Raw genomic sequence first — 20,684 nt, forward strand, 5'->3', positions numbered from 1 at the left:
GATAAAATGAAGAAAGCTTCTGTGGGATGTGTGTATTGCTATGTGGAAATATGTGTCTTGAAGGTCAAGGGCTGAAAACTAATCCCCTGAATTTAGAGAAGGAATTATAGCTGTTAGAGTCACCATCTTGAACTTTTGAGACTTCAGAGATTTGTTCAGGAGTCTTAAATCTAAGATTAGTCTTCACCCTCCATTTTTTTTTTGTTTTGGCAAAAGGAAGTACCTCAAGCAGAAGCCCCTTCCCTTGTGCTGAGTGGGGACCAGCTCTATTGCTCCTAGGAAATAGACAAAAAAATAAGTGTATCTTAGTAAGAACTCATGAGAGGGGTTCTGAAGAGGGATGGGGAGAGAGATTAGAAGGAGAGATGGGGGTAAAATGGATGGTGTAGCACACATCAGTCTGAGATGGTATGTTCCTATGCTTGTCAGAAATGGGAAAGTTGGTCCTCAAATGTGGAGAAGCGGGCAAATGTTGCAGCTGACAGGCTAAAGAGAGCGGAGGGTCTGAATCCTCAAGTATCCTGTCAAAACTGGTGCTTCAAAGATAAAGCCTGCTGCGAACTTGTGTCGGGTGGGCTGGAGAATCTCTCTCTCTGGAACCTATGTCTTTCTTGAAGGCTCAGTCTCTGAAAAGCAGAGAATTACATTGGCTCAAAGATCCCACCCATTTGCGATCTACTGAATTTTCTTGTGTTCCTAGGAATGTAAAGGGCTAACGAATGTAAAGTGGACCTGGAGTCTTTAAGGGTATGCAATGACTCATCAATATTCTCTGTGAACATCATCAGTCCATCAAATGGGAGATTCTCTACCATATTCTAGACTTCTCTGGAGAAACTAGGCAACTGGATGCTGGATGCCTTGTGCATTACCAACTGCTATAGTGATAGAACAGGCTGCAGTGTCTGTGGTGCCCAAACCACCTAAAGAGATGCTCTGGCCAGTAACTGCCCCTCAGCAATGTAAGCCTCATATTGCTCCCTTTGGTTTGAAGGAAGGTGTCGAATAAGAGAACCACATTTTGCATTATTTGTAAAGTTATATTTGGTCATCAGCACCTGATAATTCACAATGTGAAATTATAGGTTTGCTGATGAGTAAAATTCCAGGTGCTTCTGGTCACTGTTGTACCAGGTGGATTTATATCAATGTTGTTTGCCCAATTCATTCACACATTCATTTGCCCACATCAACTACCAGACAGTTGGATGGAGGATGAGTAAATAGGAACTCAGAGTCCTTGATAAGAACATAATACTTTTTATTGACTCTTACATATAGGTGTTATTGTGCCTGACGTTTGCCAAATGGTTTTTGCAGATTCCACAAGAGCCTCATTGTCAGGAAGGGCAACTCTGGATGATATCGCAGAGTGAAGAATATCCAACAGTTTGTGTTGAGATTCATTGATTTTGTCAAGAGATATCTGTAAGTCATCGGCCACCTGTTTAATGAAGACTTGGACCTTCTGAAAATCAGCTCTACGTGGAGAAGGCATTACTGCCTCATTTGGTGATGAGGATGAGATGGTAGTCTGAAGAGTAGCTTCTCTGTCTGCCCTAGCCTCCTGATCTTCAAATGTTTCCTCCTGTAGCTGGGAAGGAGAAGCTTGAGTCTCCTTATCATCCTGATGGGAGAGGGTTGGGGCCCTGGAGAACTGTTGGCGATAAGCTACCTAGAGATCCCAGTATGGCCATTGAGGGCCATAGGAGGAGGAGGTGGCATCCCACCAAGAGTGACAAGTTCCCTGGACATCCTCCCTGTCTCTTCGAGAAGGAGGGTTCCTATGTGTGTATGTGGGAGAACCCTGGACAGAGACTGAAGATACTGAAGGAAGGTCTCCATCATCATCCTCTTCTTTCTCTAACAGGGGAGCTCCAACCAAAAAGGAAGGTGAATTAGATGATACCAGGGATGCATAAGAGTTTGGAGACTGAGTAGTTCTCAAGCAACAGTCCATCTGGTTCAGCAGTCACCAATAAGTTTTTCAGGTACCTAAGGTCTTGTGGTACCAAGTAGAGTTGTGGCACCGAATGAGGTTGTGATATTGACAGACCGCTATGCGTGTCCCTGGAGAATGGTTTTGAGTGCTTCACAGATGCTGCTAATATAGATGGAAGCTTAGTCTTACATGACCAAACAGCCTAACAGGGATACCAGGAGAAGGGTTAAGCCTGACAGTACCAGTCTTCTGTGTTTGCTCTGACCATCTGAATGTACTGGGGCCTTCTCAGACCCATGCTTTCCATTAGAAGATCTGTGGGATTTTCTCACCTTGCCAGTGCCGAAGGAGCCCTTCACCTGTATGGTACCAAGCCTCGAGGTCAAAGTCTCTGAGCTTGGAAAGTGAGGTCTTTTTGAGATGGATTTCTTAAGAGTCAAATTAGAGCTCCTCTTCTTGGGATCTTGAGAAGAGGTCTCTGAGGCTTTTCTCTTTTTAGGAGAGTGCTGTGCTGAAGTTGAAGGGGCACTACAGACCCCCAGAGACTGGTGCACACATGGGTTCTCCTGACCTGTCTCTGAAGCAGGGTGAAGGACGTGCTCCATCATTAACTGCTGCAGCCTTGATTTCCCAGGTTCTTTTGTGTCCTGGATTTGAGGGCTAAACAGAAGTTGCACTTCTGTGCGACATGCGACTTCCCCAGGCAGTGAATGCACAGAGTGTGCCATCACTGACCAGGATGAACTCTCTACAGGTGAGGCATGGTTTAAACCCTGCTGAACTAGGCATGCCCCTCAAAGGGAGGATTTCCCCAAAGGAAATAAACAAACTATAACTAACAAGCTAACTAAACTAAAATAAGCTAGGCCAAAAAGTCAGTAAGCAGCCAGGGCATGCACAATGCAGAGACACTAAGATCCGTTTCAGGCCAAGGCAGTTGAGAAGAAACAGAGCAGTTCACCTTTGCAGCCTGATATAGCCTTGGTGCAGGGCACAAAGATAACAGCAGCATATACACAGGCCAAATGGACACTGCTAATGAAAATCTCCAATTAAAGGTGAGTGGGGTGCATGTGCACCTGAAGTGGAACACACTTGGGACACTACTTGAAGAAAAACAAAAGTTCCTGCTATAAGCTACTGTGACCCTAAGAACCCCTCAATGCCAACTGTTTGTGTAACTGAACCCCCTAACGTGCCTGAGAAACTCACAACACCTAGCACACAGCTTTCATAGTATTTATCCATGAATAATGTCATCTGAGGTCTCTAAAAAAAACAACTTATCATGCTGATCCTCACGATTTTCATGAGACGTATGTATGGATGATATTTAGGGAGTTGTGCATCGTACTGCAAATATGTTTTAAAGTTTGTCACCAATCAAAGAGAAAAACAGGTTTCTTGCAGATGGTGTAAGATGTATATCTCTATTGAAATGTAAATTAAGTATTGTAAGCCAACATAACACAACCCATTTACATACAAAGTCAACAGGGAGACAAGACACCAGAGCTTGAACCAAAGGGGGTTTCCCTGTCTCTGGGGGCAGACAATTAACTTTGGGAAGTATAAGGGGAAGGCAAAAAGACACCCTTAGGTGTTAAACAGACATTGTGTTTACATTCGTGAAAAATGGGATCTCAACCAGGCCTGGCTGAGATACTGCAAAAGACATTTGGGGTGAGAAACTTCCTTAAAACAGAATTTAAGTTTAGTCTCTAGAAAGTGTGTCATGATTTTGTTTTATATGTAGCCTTTCACTTTCCATTATCTATATACTATCTCTTAAATCTCTGTCTTTGATGATAAACTTATGATTGTTTTCACTATAAATATAACTCAGTGCTGTGGTGTTATACAAGAAGCTGATCCTAAATCGAATCATCCAAGCTGTTGTGAACACCATCCTTTTGGGGACAGCTGACCTGGAAATTCTGTGAGTGTTCAGTGGATGAGGGGCTAAATACTACAAGGGAATGCTTCAAAGGGGCTTGGGTACTGGGCTACTGCAAAGAAAAGCAAGGGCTGACATTGCCTGAGAAGACTGTTGGGTGGCTAACAGGCTGGCAGTGTCAGGGAGATGACACCCAGTTAAGCACCAGTAAGTCTCTCTCACTGGAGACAAGGGGGTAACAAGGTGACTTATAGTCCTGAACATCCCCAGAACTATCACAACTAGGGGCTCATCAACTGGAAATGACGGAAGAGGACAGAGACATAGGTGTACTACGCAATCACGGGATGACTATGAGCCATCAATGTGATATGGCTGTGAAAAAGGCAAAAACGATCTAAGATGTGTCAGTCAAGGTATTTCCAATAGAGATAGGGAATTTTAATGCCATTGTAAAAGCACTGATAAGACTTCATATCAAATACTGTGTACAATTCTGATCATCCATGTTTGGAAAGATGAATTCAAAACTAGAACAGGTGCCAAGAAGGGCTACTACAATGATCAAGAGAATGGAAAGTCTATCTTATGGGAGGAGGAAGACTAAATGAACTTGGATTCCAGCAAAATTAAGGCTGAAGGAGGATATGATTGATCTCTATACATACATCATAGGGGTAAACACTAGAGAGGAAATTAGAAGGTTTCTAGATATCAGAGGAGAGACACTCTGGAGCAGCCTTTCATTAGGACTACTGGTGGCAAAACAACCTAACCAGTTTTAAAAATGGACCTTATGCTAACAGGAGGTCGGGTACCTGATGCAGGAGGTAGTGGAGATGCTTCTGCCAGCTTTCCCTGACATATAGTTTCCTTGCACCAGGGGTACCAGGTTGCTCTGTGTATAAAGAATCTGGCTTATGAGAATGTTAAGGTTTTTTAAAAAAGAAAAGAAATACCCTAGATAAATTGAGAAGTTGCTCCTGAACTCTTACTAATGTGGAATCACAAACAAAGACAGAGAGAAACACAGACCAATTAATATGCATATCTGTTCTGAAAAGTGACTCCGGAAATATGGAGTTGTGGGGTTCCAGGATAGATTTCCACACCATTTTATTTTCAACTTACAAAAAAAATACCCCAAATTTTTCCTTATTTCAGTCTCATTTTCAGATGTGCTTAGCACCCAACTACTCCACTGAAATCAATGGAAACTGCTGGGCAGTTAGTTCTTTTGAAAATCAGGCCAGGTGCCTAGCTTTTGGCATCCATTTTTAAAAATCTGGGCCTAAATATTTGTTTCTGTTACTCAAGTGAACAGATATGAGTGAATTTTACCTAATTCATTTTCAGAGTAGATTTGCACTCTGCATAGGTCAATCATGGCCAAAATTGTGTCTATGTAAAAAAAAAAAATTGATGAAGTATAGGATGAGGGGAATATGGGGCTACCAGGAGCATCCAGCGCTCTACAGAGGAATAAGATCCACGCTTGCTGTGACATCTGTGAGGCAGTCCCCTAGGGACTTCTCAGTGGAACAACATTAAGGAATGCAAAGGAGGCAGCTTAGTTGTTAAAAGAGAAGCTGCTCAGCAGTTATGGGGCATGCTGAAGCAGCACTAGAACAACCCACTGGTAATGGCAGGAGTGGGGATGCATGAACAAACAGCAGCACTCTCAAATCCTGCATTACTGATTGACAGGACAGATGCCAATACCACACTCCCTTCCCTAGATTATCTCTCATGGTCTCTCACCAGAGAGGGGTAGATGAGAAAAGGAAAGACAAATATTCCTCCCCATCCCCACCCTCCCAAAAATGACTCAGCTGCCTGGGACTGGGCACATGAAAGCTAGTGAAGGGGATAGGGAGAGTGAAGAGCCTCTGGAGACTGACCACTAGACCCTTAAAAAGTCTTTCTAACTCTCCCAATTTTTTTTAAGAAAGCAAATATAAATATTAGCTATTCTGTTTAAATAGGTAATGTGAGGATAATAATTATAGCAGTAGCTCCCCTGCTGCCAGCATAGCACTAACAGAACAGAACTCTGGCTGCTGTCATAACTGGCTCACACAAAGAATAAGAAATTAAGTACCACGGGCAGTCCTCGGACTTACGACACAATTGGTTCCTGAAAATTACATCATAAGTCGAATCATCATAACTTGGAATCGCAATCCACTCCATTGCAGGACTGAGAATCGTAAAGTCGAAACCAATTGTCATAAGTCAAATCGGGATGTCAATTCAGAAACGTTGTAAGTGCCGTTCGTAAGTCGAATGTCGTAAAGTCAAGGACTGCCTGTATTATCATGGTCTTCATGTGATAACAGACACAGCATTTAGAGTTAGCCATGCTTTCTTGTAAATACTGATTTTTCTTTGTTTATTTTTTAAATACTAGTGTAAAGATGCTTCAAGTAAGTCTTGCTTGCTTACATTCACAGCCTGATTTTTGCCTTCAAGGTATGCTACAGTAAAGCACCAAAGTGATATCAAATTCTACTTCATCTTCAGGTGAAAGTGAATGGGGTGATGGTGGTGGTAACATATAACCCAGTAAAACCCTCCAATTATTCACTTATGGACCGGTCTAGTACTAGCTGACATATCTATGAAAGTAAGAGACATTGAGAGGCATTTTTTCCACTAATGACAGATGATTTAAGTTACAGACCTGGATCTTTCAGTTTTATTTCCATTTCATCTAAAGAAGTGACCTCCTCTTCTTCAGGGGCATGAATAACCATCACTGTTGACCCCAAAATGCTCAATATGCAGCCCAACTTCCCATGAACATTCAGCTTTTCATTTAAAAAATAGGAAGACAATATTGCACTGTGGATTAGAAAAAAGTAATAGGTTCAGCTGCACAAATCTATTTATAATATAGTAATAATGCTTTTATGTATAGTGATACTAATTCAAAAAAAAGAGTTTTGAATTGGAGATAAGGAAACCAGCTGAGAGTAAATAAAAAACAGCCAAATCATCAACCTTTTTCCAAAGCTTTTTTTAATTCTAAAAAGGTCAGATAAATCTTGCCCCGTTTTCTATGGCTTTCCAACAGGCCTTGACTCTTCCCTCCACATCCTTCTCCATAAACTACAAGGTCAGGCAGAGCTCTATTTTTTCCAGTCATTTTTCCTTTTGGTTACCTATGAATGACCAGAGACAAGCCCTACTGAAACACAAGCCCCAGAACAAAAGACTTAAAGAATCAATGGCCCGCAGGTTTAGAAAGCTGGAGCTAGTGTGGCAAGGAAAACATAGGATGGTAGAGTAGGAGACAGGACGTAGTCCTGTTGGACCGCAACCATTTGGAATTAGAACTAGGTCATTTTCACATGTAATCCAAGGAAGACTGGCGCCCCAGTCATCTGCCAACTTCTTAAAATTTAGCTTTGTTTCAGCACAATATCATTATACTACTTTAGCATTTAACACATCACACATACAAAATACCAGTGCTTACAAACAGATAAGCACTTCAACTCTCTCATGTGAGATTAAGGATTTATAAGCAGTCAGATAACACGGTGATGGAGTGCAGTATTCAAATGTAGATACATCTAGAAATCATTTTATCTACTTCTGAAACTGTGCATGCACAATAACATTTACAATAAATTTGGACAGAAAGGGATATGATCCAGCTGAAATGGCAAGGGGACATTTTAGGTAAATGAAATGTAATTAACTGAATTGGAATCTGGCCAGGTCAGAGAGTCAAGCATCTCTACTCTTACATAAAGTGCCATGGGATCATTTAATGTTCATGTGATTACCAGTGACCAGGATCTCTTCTTCCACCACCACAGTGCCTTCCCAACACAATGCTGAGGAACTAGTACAATACTGATTTGGCAGGAAAACCATCACCTACTTAATCACTTCTTCTATCACTTAAATATTCCCTGGAGTCTCCCATCCAAGTACTGACAGCCTGATGCTTCTAAGCTTGTCAGATCCAACAGGATCATGGGCCAAAATGGTATGGTTGCAGACTACAATATATTAATTAGTTATACAATTTTGAAACATCATAACTAGATGAAGTGATACAATATTAGACAATTTCAAAATGTGTATTAGGTGAACATAACAGCTTGTTTTAAGTACACACTAATGCAAACAAGCAAATCAAGAAGCATATGGCTATACAGAAACTGGAAGCTAAGAAAACGGATATAATAATTGCTAGATTTTAAGGCCACAGGGAACAATTTGATCATCTAGGCCGATCTCTGATATATCACAGGCCATTAGATTTCACCCATTTATGCTTATCCTTCAAGTAACTTGGCTTTGAATAAAGCATACCTTCCAGAAAGGCATCCAGTCTGGATATGAAGACATCGGGACATGCAGAATCCACTACTATCCTTGATAGCTACCTTCTTCCAATGATTAATCACCCTCACTGATAATAATTTGTGACTTATTTCTAATTTGAATTTGTTTGGCTTTAACTTTGATCCATTGGCTTTTGTTACGCATTTCTTTGATCAATTAAGGAGCCCTTTAGTACCCAATATTTTCTCCCTAATCAAGTCTCATAGACTTTAAGACCAAAAGGGACCATCATGATAATCTAGTCTGATGTCTTGCACATTGCAGGCCACAGAACTTCACCTACCCACTCCTGTAATAAGCCCATAACTTCTGGCTGAATTATTCAAGTCCTCAAATCTTGATTTAGGACTGAAATTACAGACAATCCAACATTTATTCTAGTTCAAACCAGCAAGTGACCCGTGCCCCACGGTGCAGAGGAAGGCAAAAAAGTGCTATGATCAATGTCAATCTGACTTGGGGGAAAATTCCTTCCCAACCCCAAATATGGTGATCCTGAGCATGTGGGCGAGATCAGACACATGGGAAAGAATTCTCTGTAATAACTCAGAGCCATCTCCGGCCATTGGAGATAGTCCTAATAGCTGTCATGGATGGGCCATATGACATTGTAGGCAACCTCATCATACCACCCCCTCCATAAACTTATCAAGCTCAGTCTGGAAACAGGTTTTTTTTTTTTTTTCCCCCTTCACTATTGCCCTTGGAAGGCTGTTTCAGAACTTCATTTCTCTCATGGTAACCTTTGTCTAAATTCAAGTCTAAACTAATTGACGGCCAGCTTATATCCATTTCTTCTTGTGCCAACATTGGCCCTCAACTGAAATAGCCCCTCTCCGTTCTGGGTGTTCATCCCACTGATGAAAAACCATCACCTACTTAATCACTTGTTTAGCCTTTGTTTTGTTAGGCTAAACAAGCCAAGCTCATTAAGTCTCCTTTTGTAAAGGAGACTTTCATAAGAATGGCCACACTGGGTCAGACCAAAGGTCCATCTAGCCCAGGATCCTGTCTTCTGACAGTGGCCAATGCCAATTCAGAGGGAATGAACAGAACAGGTAATCATCAAGTGATCCATCCCTTGTCGCCCATTCCCAGCTTCTGGTAAACTGAAGCTATGGACACCATCCCTGCCCATCCTAGTTAATAGCCATTGATGGACATATCCTCCAGGAATTTATCTAGTTTTTTTTAACCCTGTTATATTCTTGGCCTTCACAACATCCTCTGGCAAAGAGTTCCACAGGTTGACTGTGCGTTGTGTGAAGAAGTACTCTATTTCTCTGATCTTCTAAGAAGCCCTTCTCTGCACCTGTTCCAGTTTGAATTAATCTTTTTTAAACAGGGGAAATCAGAATTGCACACAGTATTCCAGATGAGGTCTCACCAGTGCCTTGTAGAATGGTAATAACATATTCCTATCTCTACTGGAAATAGTTTGCCTAATAAAGCCTAAAACTGTATTAGTCTTTTTCATTGCCACATCACATTGGTGGCTCACAGTCATCCTGTGATCAACCAATACATCTAAGTCTTTCTTCTTCTCTATTGCTTCCAACTGATATATCCCGTTTATAGCAACAATTCTTGTTGTTAGTCCATAAGTGCACAACCTTAAACTTTGCACTAATTAAACTTCATCCCACTTCTAATTCTCCAGTTTTCAAGGTTGTCAAAATCTTCTTGTCTGATATTCCATTCCTCCTCCATACTGGCATCATCTCCCAACTTCATGTCATCTCACATTCCCACTTTTTGTGTCAAGGTCATTCATGAAAATGTTAAATAATATTGGGCTCCAACACTGATCCTTGAGGAATTCCACTAGTAGCTTCCCTCCAGCCCGAAAGTTCACTTTTCAGCATGACCTGTTGTAGTCTCTCCTTTAACCAGTTCCTTATCCAACTTTTGATTCTCAGTATTAATCCCCAACTTCTACAATTTCATAAATAATTTTCCATGTGGAACTGTATTAAATGTTTTACTGAAATGCAGGTAGATTAGATCTACTGTATTTCCTTTGACTAGAAAATGTGTTATCTTCTCAAAGAAAGATCAGGTTGATCTGGCACAATCTACCTTTTGTAAAACCACGTTATATTTTATCCCAATTACTGTTTACCTCTATGTCTTTAATTACTCTTTCAAAATTTGTTCTGAGACCTTGCATACAACTAAGGTCATATGGGCCTGTAGTTTTCCAGAGCATTTTTTCCCCTATAGCCCTGTTACCATTAACCATCCTGCCATTGCCCCCAGCTCCTCATTACCCTTATTTAAAAAACGAAGCAAAGTATTCATTTAGGTGTTGGTCAGACCTAGATTATCTTTAATATCCACCCTGTCCTCAGTGTTTAACAGTCCCACTTCTTTCCTTCTCTCTTTTTCACCTCTCAAGTTTCTTTGAATAAGCTAAAAAGATTGAGCTCTAAGCCTCTCACTGTAACACATTTTCTCCAGCCCTCAGCTTATTTTTGTGGCTCTTTTTAGCACCCTCTAATTTTTTCACCTCTTTTAAATCATGGACATACGAACTGTATGCAGTATTCCAGTACCTTAATAAAAAATAACTCCACCAAGAAAAGGAAAAGGTTTTAGAAATACATTTAAGTGACAGATCTTATATTTCATTTTTAAAATAGATTTATTTTTAGTTTTGACAAATAAAATAGGGAGAAACATATTTAAAGCATTTCAGTTATTAAATAGTTATTAAACGTTTGGGGTGGAGAAACAAAAACCTAACAGCGTTCCCACCAATATGTACTAGCATTATTAACACCACTAGTGTGCAGTGATTTGGAAATATACCTCTACCTCGATATAACGTTGTCCTCGGGAGCCAAAAAATCTTGCCACATTATAGGTGAAACCGCGTTATATCGAACTTGATTTGATCCGCTGGAGCGCGCAGCCCCGCTCCCCCGGAGCGCTGCTTTACCGTGTTATATCCGAATGTGTGTTATATCGGGTGGTGTTATACCGGGGTAGAGGTGTCTTGTTTATCAGATGCTGGAAAGCCAATAGGTAAGCACAAATCTATTTTGTTTTTTTTTTAAAAAGTTGTTATTCTCTCTCCCCAACTCAAAGTAAATTCAGTTAAACAAAGGGATCATTTCTATCAGAAGACAAAGGGAAAAGGCAAGGGTTCTGAGGAGAACCATGAGATTGATTACAGGGGGCCTTATAGTGACAGACTCAGAGAGCTCAATCTAGTTTAACAAAGAGAAGACTCGGGATGACATGATCCTCTATAAATACGTATCTGGGAACAAATATTTAATAACAGGCTCTTCAATCTAGCAAAGAAAGGTATAGATAGCACAGTCCCATGGCTGGAAGTTGAAGCTAGACAAATTCAGACTGGAAATAAGGTGTAAATTTTTCACAGTGAGAGTAATTAACCATTGGAACAATTTATCAAGAGTCACGGTGGACTCTTCATCACTGTCAATTTTAAAATCAAGACTGGATGTTTCTCTAAAAGATAAGCTCTAGGAAATATACGGGAGGAGTGCTATGGCCTGTGTTATCAGGGGCGGCTCTAGCCATTTCGCTGCCCCAAGCATGGCGTCACGGCGTGGGGGGCTCTCTGCCGGTCCCGCGGCTCCGGTGGACCTCCTGCAGGTGTGCCTGCGGATGCTCCACCGGAGCCACGGGACCAGCGGACCCTCTGCAGGGACGCCTGTGGGAGGTCCACCGGAGCCGCCTGCCACCCTCCCGGTGACCGGCAGAGCGCCCCCCGCAGCATGCCGCCCCAAGCACGCGCTTGGCGTACTGGGGTCTGGAGCCGCCCCTGTGTGTTATAGAGGAAGTCAGACTAGTCAGAGGTTCTCAAACTGTGGTCTGTGGACCACCAGTGATCCACAAGCTCTATTCAGGTGGTCTGTGGATAGTTCCCTCTAAGGTGCATGCCTTGGGCGGCCACACATGAGAGAATGAAGGGCCACCTAATTAGTCAAGTCACGCCTGCACGGTTCCACTAATTAGGTGCCTGGACCCTGCAAAAGACACCCATATAAGGTGAGGTGGTGGCCTTGACGGGAAGAGGGGGTAGGTGGCAGGGGCAATGGGGTGAGAAGAGGGGGTGGGATGGGAATTTGGGATGTGCAGGGCTGTGGTGGCCAGAGAAAGAGGTGACTTTCCCCAACTCCAGGGCTGCGACCGTCGGGGAAAGACCCCACTCCTTCCTAGCCCCAGCTCAGGGGCTGCTGCGGTTGGGGAGAGAAGGCACATCCATCACATTAGAAAGGTAAGACTACTGATATTAAAATATGAGTTGTATGCTTTTTTATTTGTAGAATAAAAAAACCCAGTAATAATTATAAAAAGTTTTTTTAATATAGCGCTTTTATTCAAGGCACTTTTCAATAGTTAGCTAATGGTACAAACAACATTTGGAAAGATTATTAAGTGGTCCGCCAAGCCCCTCAGCAATTTTCAAGTAGTCTGCAAAAAAAATTTTGAGATCCACTGGATTAGATCATCCCAATGGTCCCTTCTGGCCTTGTAATTTATGAGCCAAATTTTGACCTGGGTTTGCCATACAGAGTTTTCTTTTAAAACTACTCCCTGTGCAATAAAAACAGTATTTTCTCATATAGTAAGAGATTCACTTCTCAGTGGCTGCTTTCGACTCATACTAACCTTATAAGAACACTCAGTGCACCCAATGGGGTAACCAAGGTTGCAGGTGCAAAGGCATAGGCAGCAAAGTTGGCAGCCTCCCCTACTCCCACTAGAAAAGAAACAATATTAGTACAGAAAAAAAAACTGTTAGAAGTGTTAAGATAATGGGCACTAGACAGAGGATAAGATGTTTGACAAGAAAAGTAGGTAGTACAATAATATTTCTTATTATCTACACTAATGTCCCAATTACTGCTGGACATAACCAAAATAAAGATATTACAGAGTTAATGCACACACAGGAACAGTTTTCAAAGTACTGTATGGGTATATTAAAATGTAACAGTCATGGTAGTGGAGAGGAGAACTTTTCCATGTACTGCTATTTTCCTCTTTCCATGCAACTCCAGTTTGTATTCCTAGGTTTGTTTAACAGAATTGGGGGCAGGAGGGATGAGAACAAAAGTCAAACAAGCCTCAAAGTAACCTCAACTAGTCACCAAAGAAAACTCTTAATTCCTCAAGAGGCAAAAGAGTTTTGGAAAGCAAAAAGAGTATTTCATGAAACTGGGGAATCCTGGGTACCAGAATGAAATTTGGCATAGAGTTTTTTGGCAGGGGAAAAAGGTTGTCTTTTTTCCCTTGAAGCTTTTTTTTTTTTGTTAAAAATTTGAACAGGGTCAGCACGTGCCTCTTGGGGGAGCCTCTTTTCTCTGGTCACTATACCAGCAATCATTGTCCTTTCCACAGGGGGCACCCACCTCTTGTGGATGGCCCCCTTTCTTTCTGTTAGGTGTGAGCCTGCTTTTTCTTTTTTTGGTCTATACATAAGGATGGGGCCAAACTCTCAAGCATCCCCCCAGCTACTGGTTCTCTCGGCTGGTCTTCAGCAGCTCAGCCTTCCGGCCAAGCTGCACACACTGTCCCCTTCCGGAGTACACAGTCCTGAGTTCTTCTCACAGGCCTGGTATAGGGTCATAGCAATTAGGAAGCTGGTGGTGTTTCAGCAGGCCTCTCTGAGCTCAGTCTTCAACCAGACCAGCAGAGCCCATCTTGGTACCCTTGCTGACCTGGCCAGGTACTGTGCTCAGTCCCGCTGGGCTTCAGCATGGCTGCACTGACCTTCTGTTGGTCCTGCTGCTCTTCTCACAAGCCAGGAACACAGTCTTCAAAAACCTTCCCTGGGCTTCAGTCCTGTCTGCTGTGAGCTCTCCACAGTACTGCTGCTCTATTCAGTCACCCAGTCTTCACTCCTCAAGCTCCACCCAGCAAGTGAGCTTCTCTGCTGCTTGTCTTATATAGGGCCCTTCTGGCCCCTTACTGGTTGCTGCAGCAGCCCCTCTGATTGGCCACTCTTCTGCAGCCCCTCTGATTGGCCACTCTTCTGCAGCCACTCTAGGCTGCCTGGACGATTTCTCACTGCTCTATTCTAGGGCAGAGTGATGCAGGGCCATGAGGCCTTCAGCAGGGGCCTCCGGACCTAGTCCTCCCTGCCACACACCCCTTTTAAAGTTATACACATTGCTCTGTTTTAGATGTAGTTTAGCAGAGAAAGGTAGAAACATTTTTACTATGACTCACTTGAAAGTAATCCTGCCCACCAGAGCCATTCCTTCAAGTAAGAATATCCACCCTGCCCTGAAAAAATAATTTTTAATATTAGAAAAAAAAGTTAAAATGACGATTCAAAATTCAGATTTGTAATAAATATTTCAAATTCTACAGATTATAAAACTTATTCAAATTGAAGTAGTTAAATTTGCATGTGCAATGCTCAGTCTGTAGAGGACATGGAGAAAGTCAGCTACACCTAATTTTGAGTTATTCTTAAAAATTTAATTGTTTAATATTAAATTCTATTATTTCAAGTCCTGTATCTTGAACATGAACTTTCAGTAGACACATGAAGGGATAATAAGACTTCATTAATTAGGATTACTCATATGATTAAAGTAAAGCACATGTTTAAGTTATTTGCTACATCAGAGCCAACATCGCTATCTATACCAAGACGCATCTGGAACATGCTTAAAGTTCCGTAAAACTTGTTTTTTTACATAAAAAGTAAAGCTGCTACAGCTATCCAAAGCTTTCTCATCCAAAATACAAACAAGTTATATATTCGGAAATCCATTTTTCCTCAAATATTGAGAATATCCAGAATGGTAGGGTATTATACTTTGCAGGAAACATTACAAACAAAATCAAAACAGCAAACCAAAACAAACTCAAAACCTTCAAAAAAGGATTTAAGTGATAATTCTAATAGCAGCATGGTGGGATTTTCAAAAGCACTTCAAACTAGTCTAATTCTATTCCTATTGACTTTGATGGGCCAACTCATTCTTACAGTAGAGATAATTTCTGTACTACACAGTTGTTAAAAATATTGCCAGTAGTTAGCTAGTAAGTTTTTATTAATATTCGTTTTAAAGTGACTTGTCCTGATAGTTCTTTATTTACAAAAATAGAGTTCAGTTCTCTTCAGACTTTCCTTATTCCACATCCTGCAAATCCACAAGCTGGGCACGTATTCAAACACCTACTTTTATAACTGTATTATCATAGAATCATAGATAATTAGGGTTGGAAGGGACCTCAGAAGATCATCTAGTCCAACCCCCTGCTCAAAGCAGGACCAAATCCCACTAAATCCCCAAATGGCCCCCTCAAGGATTTAACTCACAACCCTGGGTTTAGCAGGCCAACGCTCAAATCACTGAGCTATCCATCATAACTCAAGTGTTTCCCTCACTCATACTGAAAGGGAAGAAACAGCAAAAATCTTTTTTGGGAGCGGGGCAGAGAAAGAACTTTTTATCTGGCGCCTAGATATTATTGTGGTGGATGCATTAGAAATACCTTGGATACACATAAAACCCACTGCCATCTGCATCCCTCTAAAGGTTCTTAAATCCAACATTACCTGTAGTCAACTACTGAAAACATCAGTTGGCTTTAACCTTGAACTTGCTGGTTTATGATTAAAAAAAATAGATTCTGTCAAAGATAAGCAAGTAAACATTTCTTACCAGCTCTGGTGACTCCCTTGTCAGCCAGTTGCAGAAGGCCCTTCTTTTTCAGTATAAAGCTGGAGCCAACAAAAATACTGGAACCTATTGCCAGGGCCACACCCACATAGAGCCTATATTTGCTTCCCGCAGATGTGGAAACACTCAGGTTTGTTTCATTGGAATGGTTGTCTGGATAGGTAAAGAAAGGGGCTTGTGTTTCCGACACATTGATGATCTGGCACCATGCTTCATAAGAGTCACGGCAAACCAAAGAAAGAACAGCACCTGGGGAACAGAGTGAGAAAAAAAAAAGAGAGACTTTTCCTCTGTAAGATGCACGACAAAAACAAATGTAGAAAGCATGATACACAGCATTTAGAAAATCATCTAGTCCTCATATTGGTATTTTATATATAAAAGTAATTGTAATAAATTGTGACCTGGTGAATAGGCACTAACAGGCCACTAACAAAAGTTTAATTGCAGCTTGACTTGCTCCACCCTTAGGAAAAGAATGGGGAAGGGCTGCAGGCTGCTGGCCAATCACGTTCTTCAGCAGGTGGTGTAAGGAGGATTCCACAGGTAACTACTACAGATATGTCTACACTACAATTAAAAACCTGCATCTGGCCTATGCCAGCTGATTCAGGCTCATGAGGCTAAGGCTAAGGAGTTGCGTAATTGTGCTATAGACGTTCAGGCTTGGGCTGCAGCCAGGGCTCTAGGACCCTGCGAGGTGGGAGGATCCCAGACCCAGGGCTGCAGTCTGAGCCTGACTGTCTATAGCACAATTACGCAACTCCTTAGCCTTAGCCCCATGAGCCTGAATCAGCTGGCATAGGCCAGATGCAGGTTTTTAATTGTAGTGTAGACATACCCTACAGGACTGAAATGGTAGCCCTGTTTTTTATTTTGTTTTCTGGTAATTTAACATCAGTTTATTTTGGGGTGGGTTTTTTATTATTGTTTTTTTTTCCAAGTAAATGTATGGAACAAGAGCCATAAGAAAAACTTAAATGGTCAGGATTTTGGGTGGGGGTGGCAGGGGAATGGCAGAGTGATGGAAAGAGAGGTACTAATCACAAATGGTTCATAACTTTGTCTTTTTACAATGATGCTAAGTCCATTTTATTTGTTAAAGATTTAAAGATTTTTGGAATGCCAAATACAGTACATTTACAGCAAGCTGTATTTGTTAGAAGCAATATTGACATCCTCTGGGAACTTTGGATAATGTGAAATGATGAGACAAAACTCTGAACACGTTAAGGATGCACAGTGTCTGTGATCCATTAAAGAAAAATCCCTATTTGAACTGTCACTAAGCAGATGTTCAGATGATCTCTCCTGACCTGTAATCAAGTTTAATTGCTAATTTTAATAAGTGTTGGCCTTACTGAAGGGTGTCTCAGGTTACTCACCATTCTATAGCAATATCTACACCCCTGTTTAGGTACAAAGGCACATTGTATAAACACCTATAAATAGACAGTAAACTCTCTTTTTAGCAGAGGCTCAAAAGAAATATACCATTGTCAAAAGAACTCCTACCTAAACAGAATGACATCTATCTGTATCAGTTTTCAGTTGATTTTCTAGTTTCCCACCCATGAACAACTTTCATACCATCTAACAATGAACTTTTAATCATTCCAAATATATTAAGTCACTTAGGTCAGTGTAGGAGGATCCCATGTGAACAAAACTATTCCTTCTCAATGACTACCATGAAAAATGTCTTTCATTTATGAAATCAAACCTTTGTTGAGTTTGTAAGATCATAAAGTGTATGAAGGGAAGTTGGAATCACAGTATGTGCCAATGAGCAATTGTGAAGATAGATATTAATATCAAGGTATGATTTCTGATCTAAGTTTAAAAATGTGTACAAAAAGAAGTGCCACTATACAAATCAAAAGGTCCTTTGAGGGCTGGGGAAAGAAACATCATACAATCATGATTTCTTAGTGACTCAATATGCATCACTATTCTTTTACCCACCACTAGTGATCTAATGCTGGCAGTGGGAAGGAGGAAGATTAGACTGAAGGGAAAAAAGTCAGACAAATGGAGTAATCTTACCAGATCCAACTGATGGGCTTCTTTTAAGGAATATTTTACATTCATTAAAATGGGTCTCTGAATAGCATCTAGTTCCTTTAATGTCCCCACTACCAGAGCCGCCGGGGGGGGGGGGGCGGGCAAGTGGGGCAATTAGTCCCAGGCCCCGGGCCCTGCAGGGACCCCCACGAGAGTTTTTCGGAGCCCCTGGAGCCGGATCCTTCACTCGCTCCGGGGGCCCCGGAAAACTCTCATGGGGCCCGGGACCCCAGAGCTTCTTCTGCTCCGGGTCATCATCGTCAATTCGGCGGCGGGGAGTCCTTCCACTCCGGGGTGGAAGGACCTCCCGCTGCCAAATTACCGCCAAAGACCCAGCACTTCGGTGGCGGGTCCCGCTTCGGTGGTAATTCGGCGGTGGGGGGCCCCCGCCACGGGTCTTCGGGGCACTTCGGCGGCAGATCCCGGAGTGGAAGGACCCCCCGCTGCTGAATTACTGCCGAAGCGGGGGCCCCCCGCCACTGAAGACCCCAGGCCCCCTGAATCCTCTGGGCAGCCCTGCCCACTACTGGACATTCGAAAAGTAGCCATATGTATTTGCAACCAATATGCTTCCTCACACATAAATACAGGCATCAAGCTTTGACTTAAAGCTCATGACATTAAAGAATTTCTGAGTTAAGCTGCCACTTCATCCTTAAGTTATCTTATTGCTCTCAGATTTCAGCTGATCATGTTATATTAATTAATGTTTAAGCATTTACCACCTGACCTACTAGCCTCAAGTTAGTTCAAACTGTTAATCCTACTTTTCAAACTGGCATCAGTCACAGTTGCTGCAGGTTTAAGAATAAGCAGAACTACACAAGCTCAAGAGTATCACATGATCTATTTCAGTGCTCTTGGTCACCCTACAAGCTGCTTGCTTTATATATTGTTTTAGAAAGGTACTTTTTTCAGATCGTCTTTGTCAAGGTCATACATTAGTATGCACCTAACGTAAAATGTATAAAAACTTACATAACTTAGAAACAGTAGCCAATCAGTTGTTTTAATTGTCATATTTGAATTCAGCACATCAAAATACATAATAAATAGCACATTTTATCTCTGAAGCAGACGACTTCTCAAAAATTGTAGACCAGTGTATTGTCAGGTTAATATATGCAGCATCCTACAAGCATTTTGTAAATACCAAACATAATTTTATAAATCTAATGCTTATTTTAATAATACTAACACACAGGTGAGTCAGACTGGTTTCCAGCTATGTATTGGCCAGTGTTCAGATGAAGCCTAGGGGCCTTGGCATGAACTGGCACCTCATCACCACCAGCATCACACCCACATCGTACTCTGAGAAGAAGTAGGAGTACTCCAAAGGCCCAAGTGGAATGGTACAGAGTGTCATCATCAGAGATTAGGACTGTGACTTATTGCAGTACTGGCAGCAACATCAGGGAGTTCTTGGCTATCAGTACCATGCATTGAGTTGGAATAGTTACCATTGGCCTCTGAGTTGGCAGCAGGCACAATGGAAATGCTACCAGACCTGAAGTTGCTGGCAGTACAGCAGGCCCCAGTGTGGAAGCCAACATGTACACCACATGTGATGGCCTCAGCAAGGCAGTATCAGTCTGAATGCTCAGTGAGAACTCTACCAAGAGGCTAATCAGTTTCTTCACAGGTTGTAGGCTTATGGAGGAAGAGGAACTCTGACTGACTGAGAGGGTTCTGATGCCAGACTTCCTTGAAGATGTACCTGAGGTGTTCTTCATTTTGCTCCTTAGTTCTTGTCTTGAAGCCCCTACAAATCAAACACTTATGCATGATGTGACCCTCACCCAACCAGTTCAGGCAGTGAGAGTGAGGGTCACTCACAGGCATCAGCTTGTGACACCTGGAGCAGGGTTTGAAACCAAGGGACTTTGGGATAGGCTCCACTGCTGGGCAGAGCCTGAAGTCCACTGATTACTGACAGTCAGAACAAAAGGTAGGAAGGAAGGAAGTGTTATTCATTTTGGGTCCTTGAACCCCCTTTTCTTTCTAAGTACTACTAGCAACAATTAACTGTAATGGTTTAGTCACATAAGGAGTGACCTCACAGCATGCTCTGACCACTGACAGTAAGAAGGAACTGAAGGAAGGGCAGAACAGCGCTGCCCTTTTATTCCCTTGGCTCAGAACACCAGGAAAATTAGGCTGCAGGCACAGCGACCCTATAGGTATTACTAGGGAAAACTCTCCAGCACTGCTCCATGAGACATGCACACGTGCAATCGTTTGAAGAACTGAGGCATTTAAAAAAGAGCTTTCTGTACTATCTCACTTTTTATTCCACATATTAAAAATGTCTGTGTGGATCTCCAGCTATGCTTGACCCAGCAAAAGATTTTTATTCAAAATGTACTGGATGCCACAGAGGTTGCACAAGAAAGACTTTTTCCTCTGATCTTTGCTGGCACTGTAACAAAGAAAGAGGAACCTTGATGCATATGCTAGACAACTTTTCAACTGTCTGGAAACTGTGGAAAGAGGCAGCCATAAAAAAATAAAATGGTGCTTGGCTTCCGCAGCCAAACCTCAACTGAAAATCATATCCCAGGTTATTTACCTGCTAACCTGTGTTTAACTCCACCAGAAAGAAATCTGGTTCTTGAGGCACATGATTTTACATAAAATGGAAGAGTGGGCTTATGCGCAAGAATAGAACAGTGGTATTTGGACCTGTCTGAGTTAGCAACCAAACAAAGAATATCTTATCACTGTAGACCCTGTACTT

At 41.9% G+C, this 20,684-nt stretch overlaps 1 protein-coding gene across 1 annotated transcript in view; it reads right to left on the reverse strand.

The window, feature by feature from the left end:
• Positions 1–20,684, reverse strand: part of NIPAL1 (NIPA like domain containing 1) — a 30,403-nt gene that overhangs the window by 5,701 nt on the left and 4,018 nt on the right. Inside the window, exons 2-5 of the mRNA XM_039542192.1 lie at positions 15,863–16,129; positions 14,412–14,468; positions 12,849–12,939; positions 6,523–6,683 (exon numbers count right to left, since the gene is read on the reverse strand). Of these exons, the coding sequence (XP_039398126.1) occupies positions 6,523–6,683; positions 12,849–12,939; positions 14,412–14,468; positions 15,863–16,129 (576 nt within the window). The remainder of the gene's footprint in view (positions 1–6,522; positions 6,684–12,848; positions 12,940–14,411; positions 14,469–15,862; positions 16,130–20,684) is intronic.

This window comes from Mauremys reevesii, linkage group 5 (assembly GCF_016161935.1).
Source record: "Mauremys reevesii isolate NIE-2019 linkage group 5, ASM1616193v1, whole genome shotgun sequence".
Classification (NCBI taxonomy): domain Eukaryota; kingdom Metazoa; phylum Chordata; order Testudines; family Geoemydidae; genus Mauremys; species Mauremys reevesii.